The sequence below is a fragment of the Gymnoscopelus microlampas genome (assembly GCF_963454915.1).
Source record: "Gymnoscopelus microlampas genome assembly, chromosome: 18".
NCBI classification, from domain to species: Eukaryota; Metazoa; Chordata; class Actinopteri; order Myctophiformes; family Myctophidae; genus Gymnoscopelus; species Gymnoscopelus microlampas.
The window spans coordinates 47,962,780-47,987,779 of NC_139955.1; the positions used below are offsets into that span (position 1 = coordinate 47,962,780).

Sequence of the window (25,000 nt, forward strand, 5' to 3'; positions counted from 1 at the left end):
AAATGAACACATGGTTCTCAATGACCTCATGCACACCCCGTGCGGCGATGCGATGCGTTTTTTTTTCAATAGAACCCAGTTCAATTTGTGCGTTTTTTCGCATGCGGTAAAAACTGATTGACTAATCACACCCTGTGTGCAAAGGCCTTTAGTCTGCTACGAGCAACTCTATGCCCTAACCATGACTCAGCCTTTTATCTCCTCTCTCTCATGTGTGCAAATATAAGCTCCATTCTGTGACAAACAATGACAACAATCTGTCATTTGTAGTTGACGTGTGTGTGTGTGTGTGTGTGTGTGTGTGTGTGTGTGTGTGTGTGTGTGTGTGTGTGTGTGTGTGTGTGTGTGTGTGTTGTGCTTTGTACAGTTTGTACCCTAACCCTACAGTGGTGTTTAAGTGTTTTCATTGTGACCGCGGCTGAAGGCGGTGCAGAGCAAAACCTAATGGTTCTCTTTTGTGCGCACACACACACACACACACACACACACACACACACACACACACACACACACACACACACACACACACACACACACACACACACACACACACACACACACACACACACACACACACACACACACACACACACACACACACACACACACACACACACACACGTACCTCACTCAGCAGGACCCAGACATCAGAGTCAGAATGAACCTTCAGACGTAGAGCAGAGATGGGCCTCAGTACCGTCTCTATCTGACCCTCACACACACCGTCCTCAAACTCACCTGAGAGAGAACAGAACATAACATAAGCAAGGGATAATGCATGGGGAGGTAGTCATTATTGAAATTTAAAGCCCGACAGGGCGATTAACCACCGAGGCGCATGCATTATCCCGCTTATTACACGGCTACTCAATAAATACATAAATACATTTACCCAAAAGTAACAACAAGACGAAGTATTTCCTTGCTTACGGCAATGAAAGTATTCCATATGTATTGGGCTGGGCGGAGTTTGCCTCGGAAAACAAATGAAATAAAATAAAAACCTCGCCCCAAAACACACTCGCCCCCCATTCTATATACCGCCGATTTGCCTGTAATACCGCCGGATTTGCCCCGGGGCGACTGTGTTTTGGGGCGAGCGTTTTGGTATTCCGCCGTATGCGCCACGATAAACAAGGAAGTGTAGTGGATCAAATAGAATCACTTTTCGGTTATTGCATCGTCTATTTCTCACTTCAAATGTTTTCAAAAACATTCTTGAGAGCAACGTTTAGTTGTAAATGACATTGTTTGTTTGTTTACATGGCTGTCATGTTGGATAAAGCATAAAACAAAGCAGCGCAGGTTGATATGAGCAGGTGTTCTGAGTCTCTGATTAGACAGCGGTCCGTTATTGAGCTCATCGGTCATTATCCAGAAATAATGACCGATGACTGACCAATCAGAATCGAGCATTCAACCAAGCCGTGTAATAACATAGCATAACACATATAACATAACACATAACACACAACATAACACACCACACCACACACCACACCACACCACATCACACAACATACACATTAGATACAGTAGACCACAGTGCTGCCTCTAGCCTCTGTATCTGACCCTCACACAGACCAGATCCTCAAACTCTCCTGACAGAAAACATACAGAACAGAGACTGTAGACCAGGGGTTCTCAACCTTTTCAGGCCTACAAGCTCACACCGCTTCGCAGCTTGTAGATCGGCTAATTAAAAAAATAATAATTGTAAACTTTCTTATATTATTGGACTATTTTCCTGATGTTTGACCAGTTTTTATAGTATAGTTTGTTGATTACTTTTGATGCAGTAATGGTATTTTTTCTCTTTTCTTTCTTTCTTTTTTTATGTTTTAAAAAGGTCTTAAAAGTCCACTTCACAGTCATCTGGGGACCCCCAAAAAATGACCCACAGTTTGAGAACCACTGCTGTAGACCACACACACATACTGTATAAAACAGACAGACAGACAGACACACACAGACAGACAGACAGACAGACAGACAGACAGACAGACAGACAGATGCACACAGTAACTTTAAGCACCATAAGTGTTTGTTAATTACAATTTTAAAAATATTTTAACAATATCATATTTAATCCCTATGTACACATGACATGTAAACATGCATGGAGAGAGGATTAACTAAGCCAACATTCTTTATCTTAAAACCAGTTTGGTGTCCTGGCATCCACCCACCCATCCATCCACCCTGGCCTTCAAACTACTAACAGGGCTTGTATTGTATTATTAGCCTTGAGGTCTGTGAGCTTTATATTCATCATGACTCATGTTCTGTGAAAGTAGCTGATTCATTCACACCTGTTCTGCTGCTTCTGACATTTTGCAAGATAAATAAGCAACCAGCTGTGAAAACAAGTCCAAAAGAAACAACCAGTGGTGGGAAAATAACTCAAATGTTTTACTTGAGTGAAAGTATCAACACTGTTACAAGTAAAAGTCTCCGTTACAAGTAAAAGTTCGGAATTCTAAATTTACTTCAGTAAAAGCACAAAAGCATTGGTATCAAAATATACTTAAAGTACCAAGAGTAAAAGTACTAAAATGTTTGAAAATAGCAGATCTACAAGCTCACAACGCGTCCAAGACACGTTGTGAGCTTGTAGATCGGCTATTTTTAAATAGCCTATGTATAAAATAGGGCTAAAGTGGTTAATGTATGATTTATAATGTGATCATTTATATTTGCAAAGTAACTAGTAACTAAAGTTTTCAAATAATTGTAGTGGAGTAAAAGTACAATATTTTCCTTTGAGATGTAGTGGTCCCTGGCACAACATGGGGGGGTGAGAACCACTGGTTTAAACAACATTAGACAACAAGCCTAAATAAGCAACTATACTAAACAAGCCCAAAAAAACCCACAACCACCAATATTTACAAGTCACTTTACAGAAAATGCCCAAAGTCACTGTTACAAGTTGTTCTTCCACAATGAGCCTCATTCTGTCTGTCTGTCTGTCTGTCTGTCTGTCTCTGCTGTCAATCTAACATCATCTCTGACTCTCTCTCTCTCTGTGTGTGTGTGTGTGTGTGTGTGTGTGTGTGTGTGTGTGTGTGTGTGTGTGTGTGTGTGTGTGTGTGTGTGTGTGTGTGTGTGTGTGTGTGTGTGCGTGCGTGCGTGCGTGCGTGCGTGCGTGCGTGCGTGCGTGCGTGCGTGCGTGCGTGCGTGCGTGCGTGCGTGCGTGCGTGCGTGTGTGACGCTCTCTCTCTTTGTCTCTGTCTGTCTGTCTGTCTGTCTGTCTGTCTGTCTGCGTCTCTCTCTCTCTCTGCAGAATCATCCATCTCTCTCTCTGCTATAAAACCAGCCTAACGACTTTGTAATGAGCACCATAGTGATGTGTGAGACTGTGTTCTAATACAGTAATGTGTATTCGAACTATTCCAAAACCCTCCCGGTGAAAGTTGTGTGTAGTTGTGGAGACGACATGTCGTTGGTTGTAATTTAACAGTGGTTCACAAACAATGGTTCCATATGACCCATTGTTTAACCATTTTTATGGGTTGAGAGTACAGAAGATTCCATAACACTGCCAGCACACACACACACACACACACACACACACACACGTGCTGATTAGACTGAGTGACAGTACCGACAATGATGAAGCCGTCCTCCGTTCCTGTGTAGCGTGGGTTCGGACCCTCAACCAGCTGCTCTTGATGTCTAATAAATTGCTGTTGAAGAAGAACAGGTTATTATAACAATGTTAAATTAACCCGGGAACGCATCTGTGTCATTTTAGATTTTAGCCATAACCATTTTATTTTATACTTTGGATATTCAAAAAGAGCAGATCTACAAGCTCAGAAGACATATGTAGAATATGTATTCAAAGATTTGCACACATTTTCACAATTTTTCAAAAATAGCAGATCTACAAGCTCATAGCGTGGCACTCTGTGCCGCGCTATGAGCTTGTATATCTGCTATTTTTGAAAAGCCAAAGAAATCTAAAGTGACACAGATGCGTTCCCGGATTTGATGAGATCCTATCCTATCCTGATGGTAGGCTTTGAGTCTCTTTTCCTGCATAAGATATCTCTGCTATCAGGCAGAAAACAACTATGTCCAAAATATGAGTTTTTCTTTTCAGCAGTAAGGAGGTTTTTGACCGTTAAATGTGGAGACTTCGTCATTCTAATCAATGATGGACCAAACTGAGTTGGAGTTAGGAGGTTTGAGGATCCAATGGAGTTACAGTAGGAGGTTTAGTCAGACTCATAAGTGCTTTCTAATACTTTTTATTTGTAAAACCCACACACAGACGTGAAGGGTGTTCAGTAGCAATGAGGCCAAACACAAACAAAGCTGATTCAGACAATATAGAACATCACCAAACACACTACTGTTTATTTTTTTTAATACAAAATGTTAACTTCCTGTTGATTTAGCTATTTTTGTGAGGAAGAAAACCCGGACTGGATCCGGATCTTCAAAAAGTAAAATCAACAGGAAATCTACATTTTTATAAAAAAAATAAACAGTAGTGGGTTTGGTGATGTTCTATATTGTCTGAATCAGCTTTGTTTGTGTTCGTTTACATGCTAAAAGAGTGACTTTGAGAGCTATTTCACTGTACAATGTAAGTCAATGAGGAGTATATTTAGAATTATCAATTTCTAATCAATGGAGCAATTATTTTTGATTTCTTGTCCACCCTTGGAGTTACTACTGTACACAACCCAAACCTCTACCAAAGTGGTCTGGCCCTTTAAGCATTACATTGTGGTCTATGGTGGCAAACTAAATGTTCTCCCTATAATGTAAGTGGTTGTTAATCTTGCCCCCCCCCCCTTACTGGTGTATAACAAAAGCTGCTATCAGTAACTCAACAGTGCACAGCTGTGTAGCATGTTTACCTCTTATCTCACATGTAACCATTCTATGACTGACTGGCTTTAATTTACATCCATGATGTGATGGAGAGTGTCAGGTGACACGCACGTACATGTGCACGCACGCACGCACACGCACACACACACACACACACACACACACACAGATTGGAGTGATAGTAGATAGCCTGTTTGTGGTTTTTCTTGCTTACCTGTCAGGCAACGACACCTGAAGTGCGCGCGCGCACACGCACGCACGCACACACACACACACACACACACACACACACACACACACACACACACACACACACACACACACACACACACACACACACACACAGTAATGAACTCACGTTGCTTGGCAACACCTCCAGTGTTGTGTTGTAGAAACGATCTCCATGAGTCTCGGCGTTCCCACTTCTGAACATGTACCTGGAACACAGAGAGTACAGTTACAACCAGTAGTACTGGAACAGTAGACTAGAACAGTCGTCCAATCACCTTTTTTTTCCACACAATTTTACTATGTAACGTACCACTTGTTGTTTACATTTACAACTATTAAAAGTATTCAAATGCATTTATCAGACACTTCATCCAGAGTGACTTACAGTAAACAAGGTAAACACAATACATAGAATACAGAGAGACAGTGTAGTGTCTCAGTCAACTATAGGATCATAGAATACAGAGAGACAGTGTAGTGTCATCATAGAATACAGAGAGACAGTGTAGTGTCATCATAGAATACAGAGAGACAGTGTAGTGTCTCAGTAAACTAGGATCACAGGTAAACCAATAACCTATTGCAACAGTCTAAACAATATAATATCTAAATAAAAATCTGTATATTGAAAGGGTGACCATATTCTGAATTGCAAAAAAAAGAGCGCACTCGGCCCGGCCTCTTGGAGATCATTTATGCTCCGTCACCGTGAGGAGAACAGCTGAGAATAGCAGACCTGAAAGCTCACAAATGGTAAATGGTGCATTCACACACACATTCACACACACATTCACACACACATTGATACACACATTCACACACACATTCACACACACATTCACACACCGATGGTGGAGGAAACCATGCAAGGCACCAACCTGCTCATCAGGAGCAGTTAGGGGTTCAGTGTCTTGCTCAAGGGCACTTCAACACTAACTCTGGGGGAGCCCGGGATCGAACTGAAAACCTCACGGTTCTCAATCCGGCCGCTCTACTGGCCACTCTACCCCTGAGCCACTGCGACACAACGTGTCGCATCTGCGACGCGTTGTGATCTTATAGATCTGCTATTTTCACATAGCCGATATATATATATATAGGATCAAAGTGGTTAAATGATATGCTATATTATCACATTTTGCTGGGAACCCCATGGAACCCCCCACAAGGACCTTTGGGGGTCCCCGGACCCCTCTTTGAGAACCACTGGCTCAAGCAGGGTTAAATAGCATGCAGGGAACGGGTTAACAGACAGGGCGAGTTGTTCCTCTGTTTCCAGAACAGAGCAGGAACTGTGAGAGGAAATACAAACATACATGATTGATTGATTGACGCTTCACTGCGTCATTGGAGCTGAAAGAAGTTGAAGTCAGCTCAACTTTGTGTTGTTTTAGTTTAGCAGAGCGTCTACGCCAGGGGTGATGCAACTTTGATGATGTAGAGGGACACTATATTTCCACCCTCACTCCAGAGGAACACATTACATATACTGTTGGGCAGACACCTCTTATCTCCGTATTTTTACTTTTTCCGTATATTCTATGTCACTCAAAAGTAGCAAAAATAGCAGATCTACAAGCTCAAAACGCGTCGCAGCGCGACGCGTTTTGAGCTTGTAGATCTGCTACTTTTTGCTATTTTTGAATTGGAATCCAGAATTTATTTTTGCTATTTTTGAATTGGAATCCTGAAAAGTAACATTTTTATTTAATTTCAAATGCATTTGTATGAATACAAATACATTGGACATAAAAAATACAATAGAAATGTAATAATAGTCATTAAGCTACTAATATAGACTGAAGTCATTAAAGCGGGTCATGTTTGCATGTTTGGAATTGTAACAGCTGAAATCAATAATATAATCAGTATTCTGATATTAACATGCGGCCTGCATTAAGTGAAGGTGGGGGGCGCATGTGGACCCCGGGCCACCAGTTGCCCATGTATGATCTACGCCAATCATAGCAACACACAAAATATCATAGAGATTCTAAAAGTACAATCCTGTACAAGCCACTGGCCTAGTACTGACAAGCAGTAACAGTAACTAAGTACATGTACTCAAGTACTGTACTAAAGTAAAATCTTGAGGTATGTTTTACTACTACAGGAGTATTTCCAATTTTCAATGCTCTATACTTCTACTCCACTACATGTCAGAGACGAATATTGTACTTTTACTCCACTACAATTATTTGAAAACTTTAGTTACTAGTTACTTTGTAGATTTAGATTATTATCATAAAACATACATTAACCACTTCAGCCCTATACTGTATATTCTTTGGCTATTTGAAAATAGCAGATCTACAAGCTCACAACGCGTCACAAAGCGACGCGTTGTGAGCTTGTAGATCTGCTATTTTCATATGTTTATGAAAAAAAAAGGTGTGCTCAGGTGGTGCAGTGGTAAAGTCCCTGCCCACCACCGCGGATGTCGCGGGTTTGAATCCACCGCGGTGCAATCCGGCTTTGTCGAGTGTCTATGAAATTGGCTCATGTTCATGTTCACACAGAAATGTGTGTGGGGAGGAATTAATTTAGCATGAGGGCTAAATTACAGGAGAAAAGGGGGTAAAAAGCCCCCCAGAGGCAAAAAATAAGACATTTAGTTTTTGTTCCCATTTTTTTCCCAGAATGAGTTCCCAGAATGCACTGCAGCCAGGTGGCCTTGGACTGTTATGACTCGTGGGAAGTTTAATTCTAAAGCCTTCAGGCCTCTGCAGGTGTTCTGATAACTCTCTGTGTGTGTGTGTGTGTGTGTGTGTGTGTGTGTGTGTGTGTGTGTGTGTGTGTGTGTGTGTGTGTGTGTGTGTGTGTGTGTGTGTGTGTGTGTGTGTGTGTGTGTGTGTGTGTGTGGTACATGTTCTATACATGTGAAATTCACTGACTTGCTCATGACCAGAAATTCCCCAATATTCCACGTCCAGAGAACGACTGTACTTTTCTCAGTCAATAACCACAGAATCACAGCTCGCCGCCGTCCGACCTTCCTAGCCCATGATATAAAACAAAAACTGCCGAAAATGTCCAAAACTCTAACATCGAAAATTGGCGAAAGTTGCCGCTTTCAAGACGCTTTGTCCATTATCTCTGCTCAGTTCAAAGCTTGTTGGATGTGTGACTTTGAGGACATCAGGTACATAGTACACACATCTTCGGGTTTTTGGGCCTAAAATCCTACTACTTTAATTGAAATGACCTCCATAGTGGTGATGACACTAGCTGTAATGTGATTGGCTGATATGAAAAAAGTATCGATTTGCATTAACAATGGAAGGGTTAGGGGGTACACAAATGTTTTGGTCGGTGTCCAAAACTCACTTATAGGGGGCGGCTACACCGCCCCAAAAATCACACCCTGTGTGAAGAGAGTGGTGCCTTTGATGAGCCCCGTATTGATGCTGTCATCAATGTTTGTTTATTGGACATACATACGGACGGACACACATATTGTGTAGTGGTGAGTGTGATAGACACACAACTAGTGTTGTGTAGTGGTGAGTGTGATAGACACACAACTATAGTGTTGTGTAGTGGTGAGTGTGATAGACACACAACTATAGTGTTGTGTAGTGGTGAGTGTGATAGACACACAACTATAGTGTTGTGTAGTGGTGAGTGTGATAGACACACAACTATAGTGTTGTGTAGTGGTGAGTGTGATAGACACACAACTATAGTGTTGTGTAGTGGTGAGTGTGATAGACACACACCTATAGTGTTGTGTAGTGGTGAGTGTGATAGACACACAACTATAGTGTTGTGTAGTGGTGAGTGTGATAGACACACAACTAGTGTTGTGTAGTGGTGAGTGTGATAGACACACAACTATAGTGTTGTGTAGTGGTGAGTATGATAGACACACAACTATAGTGTTGGCGTGGCTTGGTTTGTGGCCTCAGGGCTCCATCCAGACCAGATGGAACCGGTCCTGGCAACAATTACCACTGATCTCAGTGTCACTTAATCGTTCATCTCCTGCACCTGTATCATCAACAATAAACCCGTATTATTAACACAATAAACCTGTATTATAACAGCTTTTCAATGTGTCTCTGTCAGGTGGAAATGTACTGACACACTACACTGTCTCTCTACATTCTATGTATTAGTTTAACTTGTTTACTATAAGTCACTCTGGATAAAGAGAGTCTGATAAATGCCTACATTGTAAATTGTAACCACTTTCACATAAAACTAAATCAAAAGTAGCTAAAATAGCCAATCTACAAGAGCTTGTAGATTCGCTATTTTTGCTACTTTTGTGTGACACTGTAGTATGATGAAGTGTAGGACATATAAAATATGGAGATAAAAGGTTTCTGACTGACAGCAATGATTGTATCATTACATTACATTACAGTCATTTAGCAGAGCTTTTTATCCAAAGCGACTTACAATAAGTGCATTCAACATAGGTAGGGAACGAAAACTACTAATCACCAGAGGTTATAAGTGCATTTTCTGCAAAAACAAGCAACCAGGAGCATACCTAGCGCTAAGGTAAAAGTGCAATATATCAGATACCTATTTCCTTAAACAGATGAGACAAAATAGCTAAATCAAATGAGCAGGAGCTAAAACAAATAATTGTATTGACTAAACAAGATCCAATAAACAATTCAACAATAAAACAAGCATTCGTACAACTAGTTAATTACAAGTAGGCCAGGCAAAGAGGAAAGGTAGTGTTTCCTGAAGAGGTGGGTTTTCAGCCTGCGGCGAAAGATGGGCAGTGTCTCTGCTGTCCTGACATCAGTGACTCTGCTGTCCTGACATCAGTGACTCTGCTGTCCTGACATCAGTGACTCTACTGTCCTGACATCAGTGTCTCTGCTGTCCTGACATCAGTGACTCTGCTGTCCTGACATCAGTGGGAAGTTCATTCCACCACTGTGGGGCCAGAACAGAAAAGAGTCGTGACCGTGTCGATCGACCAGAAGGGGGAATCAGTCGCCCCGAGGTGGCAGACCGGAGTGGTCGGGCAGGGGTGTGGGCATGGCAGGGGTGTGGGCATCCTCTTTAGAACAGATGTGTACAATAAAAGCTTATCATTGGACACTGAGGCTTCGTCTCATTTCAGTCCTCAGATCATGTTCTGTTTCTATCATGCGAACGTTAAACGCTGTCATCGCTTTGTTGTGTGTGAGTTCTTTATCATATGCATAGTTTCAGTAGCGGCTGGCGGTGATTTTGGGTGGGGCGGCTAAAAGACATCCATTATACTATATGATACCCATAGTTCACCCTGCAGCAACAGCATCACATTCCAGATACCAAGTTACAGCAATGACACTACTGTAGGGTGTAGGCTATCTATACTTTGTTATAGGAAATGCTCCACAACAATACAAGTACCCACAACAAAACAGGGGTTCCAAAAAATGCAGGGCAAAGATTTTTCCTTGGCCTCTATAGGGAGTGTGCGTGCAAAGTCTCACACAGATCGGTGCAGTTATAGGTAAAAACGCGACACGGACATGTTATAGCACCACCATGAAGCTGATTTGAAAATGTTCAAGTGGCATTTCTTCCCCGGCATAGTGGGAATGTACGCGCAATATTTCACGGATATTGCATGCTGCGTTCATGATTTGAGGCATTTTGTTCAAAACGAACCAAGCCTGCAAACTTTGGAAGCCAATCTTAGGCAATCAGGATGGAATATGGGAAATTGGGTAGATCCTTGTTGCTCACATGACTATAGAGATACTGTGTACCGATTTGTGTGATGTTTGGACAAAATCTATTGGGGTAATATCCAAACATGTTTTGCACAAATCGGCCTCCTGGTGGCGCTATAACAGACCAAACTGAAAAAAAGGGGTTCTGAATTGGCATCCAGGGAGTGGGTGTGCACAGTTTCGCAGTGACCGGGCCAACGGTGCCGGAGATTAGCTGCTGACAGACAGACGGACGGACACAGGGAAAAAAATACAAATTCAATAGACGAGAGCTGGACGGCCTATTTAGTTTTAATTTAATTAAGGGTCGGACTCGGGCTCTGGAACAGTGGATCAGTCGGCCCATTATTCTAGAGGGCCGCCCCTGGCCCTGGGGCCACTAAGCCCGCTCGGGATCCACCACTGCCTCTGTATGATGTCACAGTTATTAACTTTGCATTTGTTGTCACTAACAGGCTGAGACGCGACCTGTAGTGCTACAGCTTTGTCCAGGCTGAAGTTGTCTGTTGAAGATCATAAACTTTTGCCTTCTGTCATGAACCAAGCCCCTGTTTCACTAACACTAAGATCACTCGTTCACAAACCATTTACCAATGGATAAATTGTACGTCTCCTCGGAACCAAAACTAGTGAAAGTATCTACAAGCTCAGAAACATATTGCTATCTGAAAAGTTGTGAGATTGTAGATCGTCTATTTTCAGAATGAAGTATGTCATACATTGAAAAAACATAATCTCAAATAAGCATTTCAGGTTATCCTTAACAATTGCACATGCAATTGTTAAGGATCCGCTGCATCGTTTTGTCAGCATAGGTCCAAAGTTCGTGTGTAAAAAGTTTTGTGCAGATTACTCAAAAATCCCAGGAGGAGATTTTTCATATAGGAGTTTTTCATATAATTCAAAATGGTGGGAGATCTAAAGGTCAGAGGTCAAAAGTCAGAGGGTGAAAGTTGTTCAGCATGAGGAGACGCATATGTGTATCCAAGTTTCATGGCTGTAGGTCAAACAGGGCATTCAATTGAGTGCTATAGCGCCACCTTTTGACGAATGAGTGTGAGAATTATTTCTTGATCGTTTTTCATGACCATCTACCATATGGCCGAGTTTCGTAAAAAGCGACAGCACGATTCAGCCAGAACTGCGAAAAGTGGCAGAAGTGACAGAATAATGCCAATAACAAAACAGGTCCAGAGCTGAGCTCTGGCCCCGTAACTAAGCTACGATAAAACACAAGCTACTAAAACTAAGACTAAATATATTGACAATTTCGTCAACAAATAAAAACTAGACTAAAATGTTAGTGAGGGATCTAGTGGAGAAGAGATCCAGTAGAACTAAAAAGAAAAGACGTTTTAAGTTTGGTTGCGCTCGGGTGTTGCGCTCTGAAAATAGCAGATCTACAAGCTCACAACACGTCGCAGCGCAACGTGTTGTGAGCTTGTAGATCTGCTATTTTCAGCAAGTGTAAAATCAGCCATTATGACGCCATCAAGGCACCGCCAGAATACATTATAGTCGACTAAATCAACTGTAGATTTAGTCGACTATAATCTGATGATATTTAGTCAACTAAAATATGACTAAAACTAAACGGAATTTTATTCAAAAGACTAGGACTAAAACCACAACAAAATGTGCTGTCAAAATCAACCCTGATGGGTGGGCTGGGTATATAGAGGATAGCGCACTGACCCTGTGACGAGGGTGGGCTGGGTGAAGCGGATGAGGATGTGGTCTCCCCTGAGGGGGGTCAGAGCCCAGAAGAAGTCCAGTCCCCGGTAGGCCCGCTCCAGGCTGTGCTGCTGGTAGTGGGTCAGCGTGCTGTCCAGCTCCGCAGGGGGGTTACTGTGGGCCTGGAACAAGGTCTGCTTCCCAAAGTCTTTATCCTGACCACACACGCACACAGACACAGACGCACATACGCACATACGCACGCACGCACGCACGCGCACGCGCACGCGCACGCACACGCACACGCACACGCACACACACACACATATTACTATACTTTGATATAGGACATCAACGTTTTAGGACGTCGATTTTATTAAACCAAAAATTGGGTCATTTTAACTGTGAGCATCAAGGCCAGAAAAAATAGCATATCTACATAGCCGTGGGAAGTAGGGGTGCTGAGAGTGCGACAGCACCCCCAAGGGCAGTGGTTCTCAAACTGTTTCATGTCAAGGACCCCCAAATTGACACCTATTAGCCCGCGGACCCCCATTTGAAAAGATATGCCAGGGACCCCCATAAGAGAAGATTTTTACGGCTCTAGCAGTGATTCTCAACCATTTTAATTTGAAAGACACCCAGTTTGACATGCATTAGGGCTACGGACCCCAATTTAATGGCATTTCTATCTCTGAGACCCCAATTTATATTGTAAAATCAATGTTAATTTAACTCTTTTGAGAATCAATGCCCTAGGGATCAGGGTTGAAAATGTTTTGTAAGGGAATTATAAGTCACCATTTTACTGTAGGTCAACGCATTAAAACCTTTTTGCATTACATTACATTACAGTCATTTAGCAGACGCTTTTATCCAAAGCATCATGTGTGTGTTGTTGATCTAAAATAATATTGGGGAGGATTTTGTGTAAAATGAAAGAAAAATTTGATGTGTGTAGTTGCTTGCTACTGTATTAGGTTTGTGTCATTTGATTACACCTCATTGCCATGTTAGGGCATTCTTTGTGCGCAATAGCATGTTATGATAGTTTGTGACACTAATTGCAGTGTTTTGTTTAGTGGATCAGTGACGGTACCTGTGGAGTGAATATGTGTGTTTGTAGCCTGACTAGAGGTATGCTCATGTGGGGTGAAGTAAACAGGTGTGTATGTAGCCTGACTAGAGGTATGCTCATGTGGGGTGAACAGGTGTGTATGTAGCCTGACTAGAGGTATGCTCATGTGGGGTGAACAGGTGTGTATGTAGCCTGACTAGAGGTATGCTCATGTGGGGTGAACAGGTGTGTATGTAGCCTGACTAGAGGTATGCTCATGTGGGGTGAACAGGTGTGTATGTAGCCTGACTAGAGGTATGCTCATGTGGGGTGAACAGGTGTGTTTGTAGCCTGACTAGAGGTATGCTCATGTGGGGTGAACAGGTGTGTATGTAGCCTGACTAGAGGTATGCTCCCCGAGTAAACGTGACACGTTAGTCAGTTGCCTGCAGGCTATGCATCATTTGAGAATAAAGAAATTGTTTGCCAAAATGTAGCCTAAATCCTTTGGCTTTGCGGTGGTGTTATCATATTATCATAACACTCTAGGCTTCATGTCAAATGAAGAGTAAACCTTTTAAAGAAGCTCAGATAGCAGCAGTGGTCTCCGGGCTGCTTTTCATAGATTTTTCGTCACGACATGGGGGATTTAAGAACAGTGTTTTGCTGTCCACAGTGCCTGTGTGCAGTGATCCCCCCCCCCCCCCCCCCCACCCCCACATGCAAAAAATGTACCTCCTACTACAGCACCCCTAATATCTACAAGCTCACAGCTTTTTACTATTTTAAGATCCAGACCTGCGGATCTGGTCTGGGTTTACTTCCTAATAAAAATAGCAAAATCAACAGAAAGTTAACTTTTTAATTACATTTTTATATAATAGTACTGGGTTTGGTGATGTTCCATATTGTCAGAATCAGCTTGTTTTGCGTTCGTTTATGGACTAAAAGAGCCTCTTCACTGTATAATGTAAGTCAATGAGGAGCATATTTTGAATGATACATTTCTAGTCAACGGAGCAGAACTATTTTAGATTTCTTGCCCACCGTTGGGAGTTCCATCATGGCAAAGTAACTACACAACCTAAACCTCTACCGAAGCGGTCTAGCCCTTTAAACAGCACACACTTTTAACTGTGTCAAACTGCTTTTTATTCCCAGTAAATAAAGGTATTCGTGTGCATGTACGCGTCAGAGAGTTGAGGCGATAAATCCTAAGTTGAGACGATTAAAAAACGTGTACTCGCGAGGTCTCACGGTGTCCGTGGGAAAGCTACAACATGCTGTGTTTTCATGTCTGGTGGCCTTGAGGTTTAAGCCACTCGTGGGAAGTTTCACTCAAAAGCCTACAGACATATCTGCAGGTGTTCTGATAACACTGTGTGCGTGTGCGTGTGTGTGTGTGTGTGTGTGTGTGTGTGTGTGTGTGTGTGTGTGTGTGTGTGTGTGTGTGTGTGTGTGTGTGTGTGTGTGTGTGTGTGTGCGCGCGCGTGTGTGTGTGTGTGTGTACGTGTGTATGTGTGCGCGCGCTGGTTTGTAGCCAACATAAATCTAGTATTTTTTTCTGTTTCTTTTTTTAATTTCTTTAACACTGTTCAGTTAGTTCTGTGCTAAAGGGATAGTTCACCCCCAAAATGACTTTCGATCAGTCACCCCATGGAGACTTGAATTCATGGATATTTTTTTAGTTTTTGTCTCATTCCTAAGACGCTAATTTGATGTTCCGTTAGGAGACACAAAGAGTCTCCTTTGTCTCTCCTACCCGAACCGCTGCCTACCGGTCCGCCGGTCATCAAATTATTGTCTTAGTAATGAGACAAAAACTAAAAAATATCCATGAATTCAAGTCTCCATGGGGTGACTAATCCATAGGGGAAAAAAATTCAAATAAGTATTAAATAGCTCTATATTGTGATAGTATTCAAAGTGTTTGTTCAGTAACAGGAGTCTCCTTGTCTCTCCAGATGGTAAGCTGAAAACACATTTTCACGTCGAGATATCAATTTTATCCATGCAGGAGAGATAACTCACACTTTAATTTGATTTGATTAAAGGACTTTGATTAAACACGTGAAATTGGAAGACATGACACGAAGAAATGAGCAGACAGAATCAGAACTGTATTTTAAGCTGATAAACAGTAACTCTTTCCTGATTGGCTTAAAATGTGCAACCCACCTGAAAATGTATTTTCTGTTTATTTAAGAGCTGTAGAGACATGTAGACTACTGTTACTAATGATTACTATCACAATATAGTGATAGTAATCTAACCTTTTAACAAAACCTTTGTATCACGTACCTCACCTTTAACCCATTTAGACAGGGAAATAATCTGTGTCATTTTTAGATTTCTTTGGCTATTCAAAAACAGCAGATCTACAAGCTCATAGTAGTGCCGCACTATGTATGAGCTTGTAGATCTGCTATATTTTTTTTAAACTGTGAAAATGTGTGCAAATCTTTGAGTATATATATCTTTTCAAAGCAAACATTGTAAACTTAAATCTTTGCTTCTGGGGATTCTACAAATGTCTTCTAAATCCTAACAGCTTTTTCAAAAACACAACTAAGGAATGATCCCTTGACTCCTATGTTAAAAGTTGTAGTAAAACATGTAGCTCAGATTTTTTTGGGTGAAAACAAGCCTTATTCAACGGCCGGTAGCAACAAAATGGCTGATCGTGGTTACACACTGTTTGTTCTGGTGGATAGAGGGCGCCGCCCGTGGGTCTCCGTGAATCGTCAATATAAAAAGGTTAAAAAAAAGCTGGCATGGGGATGAAAAACGATGTTTTAATGCTGGCAGTGAATGAGTTAATGGGTTAACCTATGGCTGTATGTCAGAGGTATCTCACCCTGCCACACAGAGGCCACAGTGGGTGCAGGGTGTCATTAGGGTGTCATTCAGGGTGTCATTCAAACCTCCACATTACATGTGGTTGACAGTCAGTGACCTACTTAGTGCCATCACCTCGTGATGTCACTAAGTAGGTCACTTAGTGACATCACATGGTGTGTAGGTTCTCTTTCATGTCCGTTAGTCGTCTAAAACAGCCTCGTTCAGGGTGTTCATATGACGTCTAATCGTGGGGCTCATGTGAAATGTCCCTGTTTCCACCTACATGAGTCCAAAAGTGGTCGCGTTACGCCAATTCATTGTACTGCAAAAATATATTGGCCTTGTGAAAAGGATCCCTGGCTAATAAGCCAAATATGCCTCAAAACATTATAATTGCCCTGTATAACTAAAGTACTTTTTTTTTAAACACCTTAAATATTGTATTTATTTTAGAAACAGTTCCTCTTTCACTCAAGAGGGACAGTTGATGATGTCATCTGTCCATGTGTGGTCTAGCCCTATGCCATTTATGGAATGCATGTGCAAATAAAACATTTAAAATATTGATTTGATGCTCATATATATATATTAATAATTAGGAAGTATTAAGTTGGTATTTATTTCACATGCATTCCATACATTCCATAGGGCTATACCACACATGGACAGATGACATCATCAACTTGTGACGGGCATTGCCCCTATTGAGTGAAAGATGAACTATTTCTAAAATAAATGTATTAATTTAAATTTTACATTTTAGTTATAGAGGACAATTATAATGTATTAAGGCATATTTGGCTTATTAGCCAGGGATCCTTTTAAAGGGCAAGACCACTTTAGTAGAGGTTTGGGTTGAGTAGTTACCTTGCCATGATGTAACTCCAAAGGTGGACAAGAAATCAAATCCATTGATTACACATTGATGATTAAAAATATGCTCCTCATTGACTTACATCGTACGGTGAAACAGCTCTCAGAAGTCACTCTTTTAGCCCGTAAACAAACACAAACAAAGATGATTCAGACAATATAGAACATCACCAAACCCAGTAGTGTTTATTTTTTAAATAAAAGTATCAACTTCATGCTGATTTTACCATTTGAAGATCCGGATCCGGATTTCTTCTTAATAAAAATAGCAAAATCAACAAAAAGTTGACATTTTTATGAAAAAAAATAAACAGTACTGGGTTTGGTGATGTTCTATATTTTGAGTAGAACAGGGGAAATGTCACACGGCACGCACTGATGACGGAGAACTTTAATCCACGTGGTTAGTAAGAGTGACAGAGTGACAGAGTGACAGAGTGAGAGCAAGGATGGACGTATATACTGTACCTGGAGTGGTTGCATCTTCCCAGGCAGAGAGGAGTGTAGACCCACATGTTGGAAGAGTGAGGGCTTGTACCTCTGTTTGAGACGGGCCTTCTGTATGGTACAGTCTTTCTGCAAAGACACACACACACCTTCATTATTCCACATGGAAATGCACTGGTCATACAGAGAAGAGGTTCTCAACCTTTTCAAGCCGTGACCGCCCAAAATAATCATATTATTTGAACTGGGGACCCCCCACCCTGACAAGCACTTGGTATGTAGGAGTTGAGGCATTACATTTAGTTTGACTCTAGATAACAATTGTGAAAATAGCAGATCTACAAGCTCACAACGCCTCGCTTTAGGCGTTTTGAACTTGTAGATCTGCTATTTTCACAACTGTTGCCCCTTCCTTATATTATTTGACAATTTGGCCAATGTTTGACGAGTTTTTATAGTGTAGTCTGTTGATTACTTTTGATGCAGTGATGGTCTTTTTTCTTTTCTTTCTTTGTGAGGTATTAAAAAGGTCTTAAAAGTCCTTGCATTATCACTTCACTGTCATCTGGGGACCCCCAAAAACCCTGGGGGTCCTGACCCACAGGTTGAGAACCACTGATATAGAGTAGTTGCAGCACCGCGGTTAAGGATGAAACAAAGATACAGACAGTAAAGAGCAGAGAGATACATAATATAGGGCGGCCATCATTCTGAATCCCAACAGAGAAGAGGAGACTCACTGCGTCTTTCTCAGGGTTGCAGGCTTTCACCCACAGGATGTGATCCAACAGCCAATCAATGGGCTTGTCTCTGTGGAACATCAGGAAGAACTGGGCCACCATGGGAAGGTCCCGGGTTCTGAACATCTTGCCTGGAGGAATAACACAATGAATGATAGATGTTTGTGACCATTTTTTTTTGGTGTGTGTGTGTGTGTGTGTGTGTGTGTGTGTGTGTGTGTGTGTGTGTGTGTGTGTGTGTGTGTGTGTGTGTGTGTGTGTGTGTGTGTGTGTGTGTGTGTGTGTGTGTGTGTGTGTGTGTGTGTGTGTGTGTGTACCTATGAATCCAAGCTGGGAGAACTCCAGGAAGAGCCAGGGGCCCGATGCATGCTGGGCAGCGTAGTTCTTCATTGTGCTGAAGTAATCGGCCTTTGCTATGATGTCATCTTCTAGCTGGAACACACACACACACACACACGCAAACACGCAAACACGCGCACACACACACACACGCACACACACACACACACACACACACACACACGTGCAAACGCAAACACGCACAGCTTTATATTTATGTTTTAATTGATGTAAGAACGATGGCTTCTATTTCAGCATAATAGAAAGGCTGTCGTTTCTATTAGCTTGGAGATAACCTTAATCTTAGTACCTCAGTTCTAGTAACCATAGTTACTAGAAGAATTAACTTTAATTTAATTTTAATTAATTGTTTATTTTCTATTTTATTTTAAATATTGTACTTTTTACTCCACTACAATCATTTTAGTTACAACTTTAGTTACTTTGTAGATTTTGATTATTATTACAAAACAAAGGTTAACCACTTCAGCCCTACTTAAAGGAGAATTTTGGACTAAAGTTTTATTACCTTTTCTATGATGTTATGATATCTTAGGATGAATGGTACAGTAGAACACATAACTCCACCCCTGGTCCGCCACAGCTTAAAAAGGTGCGCGGATAGGCCTTAGGTTAGATCACATATTTGAATAGCTTTTTTTTTTGTTTTTTTGTGAGAGATCTGATGTTCATAGTGACAGAACACTGTGCAAAAAAAAACAGGAGTCTCGCTAGACGAGATTTCAATCTCGTCTAGCGAGACTTCTGTTTTTTTTTGTTTTGTTTTTTTTTGGTTGCATAGTGTTCTGTCACTATGAACATCAGATCTCACCAAAAAAAAAAAAAAAAAAAGCTATTCAAATATGTGATCTAACCTAAGGCCTATCCGCTTCAACTGTAAGTGAGATTCCCCATTCTAGTGAATGAGGCAGCTTACAGGGCTTTTAAGCTGTGGCGGACCAGGGGTGGAGTTATGACATTTTTCTACTGTACCATTCATCCTAAGATATCATAACATCATAGAAAAGGTAATAAAACTTTAGTCCAAAGTTCTCCTTTAAAGGGAATTTTGCCCCACGGTTTTCTTACCTTTTCTGTGATGTTATGATATCCTAGGATGAATGGTACAGTAGAAAAAATGTCTTCATCAAGGGTCCGCCACAGCTAAAAACACACACCTACATGACCTGTATGGTCCTTGCGCTAAATCGTGTATTTTAATCGTTTTTTTTTTTTTTGTGAGATCTGACGTTCATAGTGACAGGTGAAAATAGCAGATCTACAAGCTCACAATGCGTCGCATCAATGGCCGAAATGTATATAAAGCTGAAGTGGGTAATGTGTTTTGTAATAATAATCGAAATAAAATAATTATAAAATTATAAATAAAATAATAATTGTAGTGGAGTAAAAGTACCAAGTTTGCCTCTGAGGCGTAGTGGAGTAGAAGTAAAAGTACTGAAAATTGGAAATACTCCAGTAAAGTAAAAAATACCTCAGAATGTTACTTAAGTACAGTACTTGAGTAAATGTACTTAGTTACTTTATAGATTAGGTTCGCCCTAAACCGTCACACCCTAACCCCACCTTTACCCTTCTATTCCTCTGTGGCTGAAAAAACAACCTGTCTTCATGTAGGTGTGGTGTCGCCTTCCAAAAGACCCTTAGGGGTGTGTTTCTCCTCCCATCTCTCTGTGTGACGCTTAAACAAAGAAAACACAGAAAACAGCAGATCTACAAGCTCTACAACGCGTCGCGCCACGGCGCGTTGTGAGCTTGTAGATCTGCTGTTTTCGGTGTCCGCGCCAGTAGGGAGTCTAAATCCGGATTAAGGAAGTTCACGTTCAAGTTCATTGTCACTTTGCAAAACAATACGAGGGCGATGCTTGCACTCCAAGCTTACATTTCCCAAGTAAGTGTGTGTGCGTGTGTGTGTGTGTGTGTGTGTGTGTGTGTGTGTGTGTGTGTGTGTGTGTGTGTGTGTGTGTGTGTGTGTGACCAGGGTTCGTACAGGGACAGTAACAGAGTAACAGTTGTTCACTGGTAAAAATGTGTAAAAGGTCAGTCCAGGACCCAATGGTAAACCAGCTTCATGTGTGTGAACATCATGAATCCTAACCTGAACATAATAAACTCCTCTGTCCTGAACGTAGAGCATGAGGAAACTGTAGTCCAGGTTCTGTTTGGTTCTCCATCTACACACACAAGACACACACACACACACACACACACACACACACACACACACACACACACACACACACACACACACACACACACACACACACACACACACACACACACACACACACACACACACACACACACACACACACACACAATTCATACAGAGACATCATCATCATCATCATCATACTATAAGCCAGTGGTTCTCAACCTTTTCAGGCCGTGACCCCCCATAATAATCATATTTGAACTGGGGACCCCCCACCCGGCCTGATAAGCACTTGGAAATGTTGAGTCATTACATTTAGTTTAACTCCACAGATAAAGTGAAAATAGCTGTGTGCTGCACATTTTCACGATTTCTTAATCTTAAATAGCAGATCTACAAGCTAATAGCGCGGCACTCGGTGGCGCGCTATTAGCTTGTAGATCTGCAAAAAAAAATGTAATGGCCAAAATAAATCTAAAAAGGACACACAGATGCGTTCCCGTTCTAAATGGGTTTAAAAGACGGTTTACTCACTTGACTCTGTCCTTGGAGTCTCCAAAGGTCTCTGGGAGGTTGGTGAGGTTAGGGTAATAATGAGGGGAGGGGGAGACCACCTCCAACAGGCCTGACTGCACCTCCTTCTGGAAACTGTAACACAACAGTATTAATGAGGGGAGGGGGAGGGCCTGGTGGAGGTGGTCCTCCACCAGGCCTGACTGCACCTCCTTCTGGAAACTGTAACAACAGCCAGCCATCATGGAATGGAAAGGGTTAACCTGCAGACCTTAACCCATCTGAGGCGATTCTTTAAAAAAAAAAGTCTAAATCCTAAGTTTAAAAAAAAAATCTTAAAACAAATAAATCAATATTTTATAGCCAAAGAAATCTAAAGTGACACAGATGCGTTCCCGGTCTTAAAGAGTTAAGAGTAACAGTTCCTATGATTCTGTTAAATCTTGTCTAAAGGGATGGTTAATGAGGAGCAGAGTCTGGGTCTAGACTTGGTCTCATTGGATTGAAATACATGGTTTCTTTGTCAAGCCTGGTGTTTTGTTTTAATTTAGTAAAGTTGTTTTAGGTATTTATAATGTATTGTTTTGAACTGAATACTCTGTATTTGTAAGAGCAAGTTCTCAAGTACTTTAACTCAAGCACAAATGTGACAGTAGAGTAACTTTCACTTGTAGTGGGAGTAATATTTGACCAGAAGTATTTATACTTTGACCACTAAATACTGGATTTGAATAGTTTGCCCCATCCTCCTATAATCCTCCTATAATTGATCTGCATTTGCACACAGCCATTGCCCATTACCATGTGCAAGGAACTGCGAAGTTCCGTTTTACCGATTTCACCAAATCTCAGCTGTTAATTCGCGTTTTTGTGTAAAAGAATGTCGCCATGGTTACGGGGCCTGCCCAGCTATGGGACGAACTGCCTCCCGGGTTGCCAGATCATGTGCGCATATCCCCCCACGGATGCGCCGACCGGGTATGGACTAGTTAGTACACACATGCGCCCCCCCACCTTCACTTAATGCGGCCCACAGGATAATATCAGAATAGTGATATATCATTGATTTCAGCTGTTATGATTCCAAACATGCAAACATGACCCGCTTTCATTACTTCAGTCTATATTAGTAGCTTAATGACTAGTATTACAATTCTATTGTCTTTTTTATGTCCAATGTATTTGTATTTAAATTCATAAAGTTAACATACAGTATAACTAAACGCATTTGAAATTAAATAGAAATGTTACTTTTCAGGATTCCAACTCAAAATTAGCACAAAATAAATCGGGATACCAATTCAAAAATAGCAAAAATAGCAGATCTACAAGCTCAAAACGCGTCGCGCTGCGACGCGTTTTGAGCTTGTAGATCGGCTATTTTTGCTACTTTTGTGTGGCATAGAATGGCGAAGTACGGCATTAATCTATGAAAAAAAAGTTAAAATACGGAGATAAGAGGTTTCTGCCCGATATGTAATGTGTTCCTCTGGAGTGAGGGTGTAAATATAGTGTCCCTCTCCATCATCAAAGTTGCATCACCCCTGGACTATACTTTGTAACAGAGACAGACGTGCAGTAAACTGGCCCTCAGGGCAGCAAAATGAGAAGTAACTCACTTCTTGCTTATTGTGTCTGCAACGCTGGACACATACTGAGAGTCTGTCTGAGGACGACAAAGAGAGAGAAGAGGAGAAAGCAGGACTTTAGTTACATGTTCTGGATTATCAGTGGTGTAAAGTAACTAAGTACATGTACTCAAGTACTGTACTTATGGTAGGGTAAGTGATTTACTTTGGTTAAAATAAGTGTTAAATAGCTCTATATTGTGATAGTACTCATTGCTATAGACTCTAGTGTTCAGTAAAAGGAGTCTTCATGTCTCTCCAGCTCTTTATCAAACAGAAAATGCATTTTCAGTGCTCTCTCTCCTGATTGGCTTAAATGTTGTCACCTACCTGAACATGTACTATATTGTGTTTACTAAAGAGCTGGAGAGACCCCTGTGACCTCACAAACGCTCTGTAGCAATAATTACTATCAGAATATAGTACATTAACCTTTTTAACAAAACAAATAAAAAAAAATATCACTTACCCTACCTTTAACTACAATTTTGAGGTATTTTTACTTTACTGGAGTATTTCCAGTGTTCAGTAATTTTACTTCTACTCCACTACATCTCAGAGACAAATATTGTACTTTTACTCCACTACAATTATTTGAAAACTTAAGTTACTAGTTTGTAGATTTTGATTATTATTACAAAACATACATTCACCACTTCAGCCCTATATACATTTTGGCCATTTGAAAATGTGTCGCATCGCGACGCATTGTGAGCTTGTAGATCTGCTATTTTCCAAAGATTTGTATACATTGTATCCATTTGAAAACTTGAAACGGGACATTCTGCATAATGAGTACTTTCTACTTTTGGTACTTAAGTACGTTTTGATGTCAATATTTCAATATTTGATGTCAACGTTTTGATGTCTTACTGTTCCTGATATATGTGAATGACATGTCTTCAGCCTGCGACTGCAACCTGTTCCTGTTCGCAGATGACTCGGCCCTGCTAGTCTCGGACAGGGACAGGCTGCAGGTTGAGAAAACTCTCAGCTCGGAACTCAACAAGATCTGCATCTGGCTCTCCGACAACAAGCTTTCATTACACCTGGGTAAAACGGAATGCATCCTCTTTGGGTCCACTCCTAACCTTAGAAAGGCAGAGAGTTTCACGATCAAAGCGGGTGATGATATCATCAAAAGAAAAAACGAAATTACCTATCTGGGCTCTATCTTGGAGGCTGACCTCTCTGGTGACAAAAATGCTGAAAAAACGATCAAAACGGTCCACAAAAAAACACGCTATTTGGGGAGGATTGATCGTCTAGTCAGTAAGAATACTCTGAAGACTCTTGCAGTGGCCCTCATACAAGGTCATTACGATTATGCATGCACCTCGTGGTATCACAACACCTCCAAGGCCTTAAAAACAAGGCTCCAAACATCCCAAAACTCAACAAAGGGAAGTAACTCGTTCTCATGCTATTCATCAAAAATGTGGAACGCCCTACCAAAAGGAGTAAAGGAGTGTAAAACCCTACTCTCTTTCAAAACTGCCCTAAAGATACACCTTCAGGAGGCTGCAATTGGAAAATGGCCCCTGTCCAAGTCCTAACCTACCGCCCTACCCCCTACCACCCCCCCCCCTCTCTCCTTCTTCTTTTGTACATATTTCTCACTCTTCATACCAGTAACCTGTAAACTGATTGTATGACATTCTATATGTCTCTGTCATATATGTCTCTGTCATATATCATATATCTGTCTGTCTCTTATATGTCATCATGATTTGTGTGCATGGGGAACTCATTTGAAACAAGCTCAGTGCTTTTATGAGTCTTCCAGTTTAGTAGACCTTGTATTGTGAATTTGTACTTCCATGTACTGTTGTTCTCATGTCTTACTAAATAAAGTACATCAATCAATCAATCAATCAATGCGTTTGTACTTTTACTTAAGTAAATTTAGAATTCTGGACTTTTACTTGTAACAGAGTATTTCT

The 25,000-nt window shown here is 41.2% G+C and overlaps 1 protein-coding gene across 1 annotated transcript in view; it reads right to left on the reverse strand.

Annotated features, from left to right (window-relative positions):
- Positions 1–25,000, reverse strand: part of LOC311065465 (alpha-1,3-mannosyl-glycoprotein 4-beta-N-acetylglucosaminyltransferase B) — a 48,632-nt gene that overhangs the window by 7,735 nt on the left and 15,897 nt on the right. Inside the window, exons 5-14 of the mRNA XM_084085828.1 lie at positions 23,049–23,095; positions 21,451–21,564; positions 20,860–20,935; positions 18,719–18,833; positions 18,402–18,532; positions 17,683–17,790; positions 12,465–12,658; positions 5,207–5,285; positions 3,608–3,689; positions 626–738 (exon numbers count right to left, since the gene is read on the reverse strand). Of these exons, the coding sequence (XP_083941954.1) occupies positions 626–738; positions 3,608–3,689; positions 5,207–5,285; positions 12,465–12,658; positions 17,683–17,790; positions 18,402–18,532; positions 18,719–18,833; positions 20,860–20,935; positions 21,451–21,564; positions 23,049–23,095 (1,059 nt within the window). The remainder of the gene's footprint in view (positions 1–625; positions 739–3,607; positions 3,690–5,206; positions 5,286–12,464; positions 12,659–17,682; positions 17,791–18,401; positions 18,533–18,718; positions 18,834–20,859; positions 20,936–21,450; positions 21,565–23,048; positions 23,096–25,000) is intronic.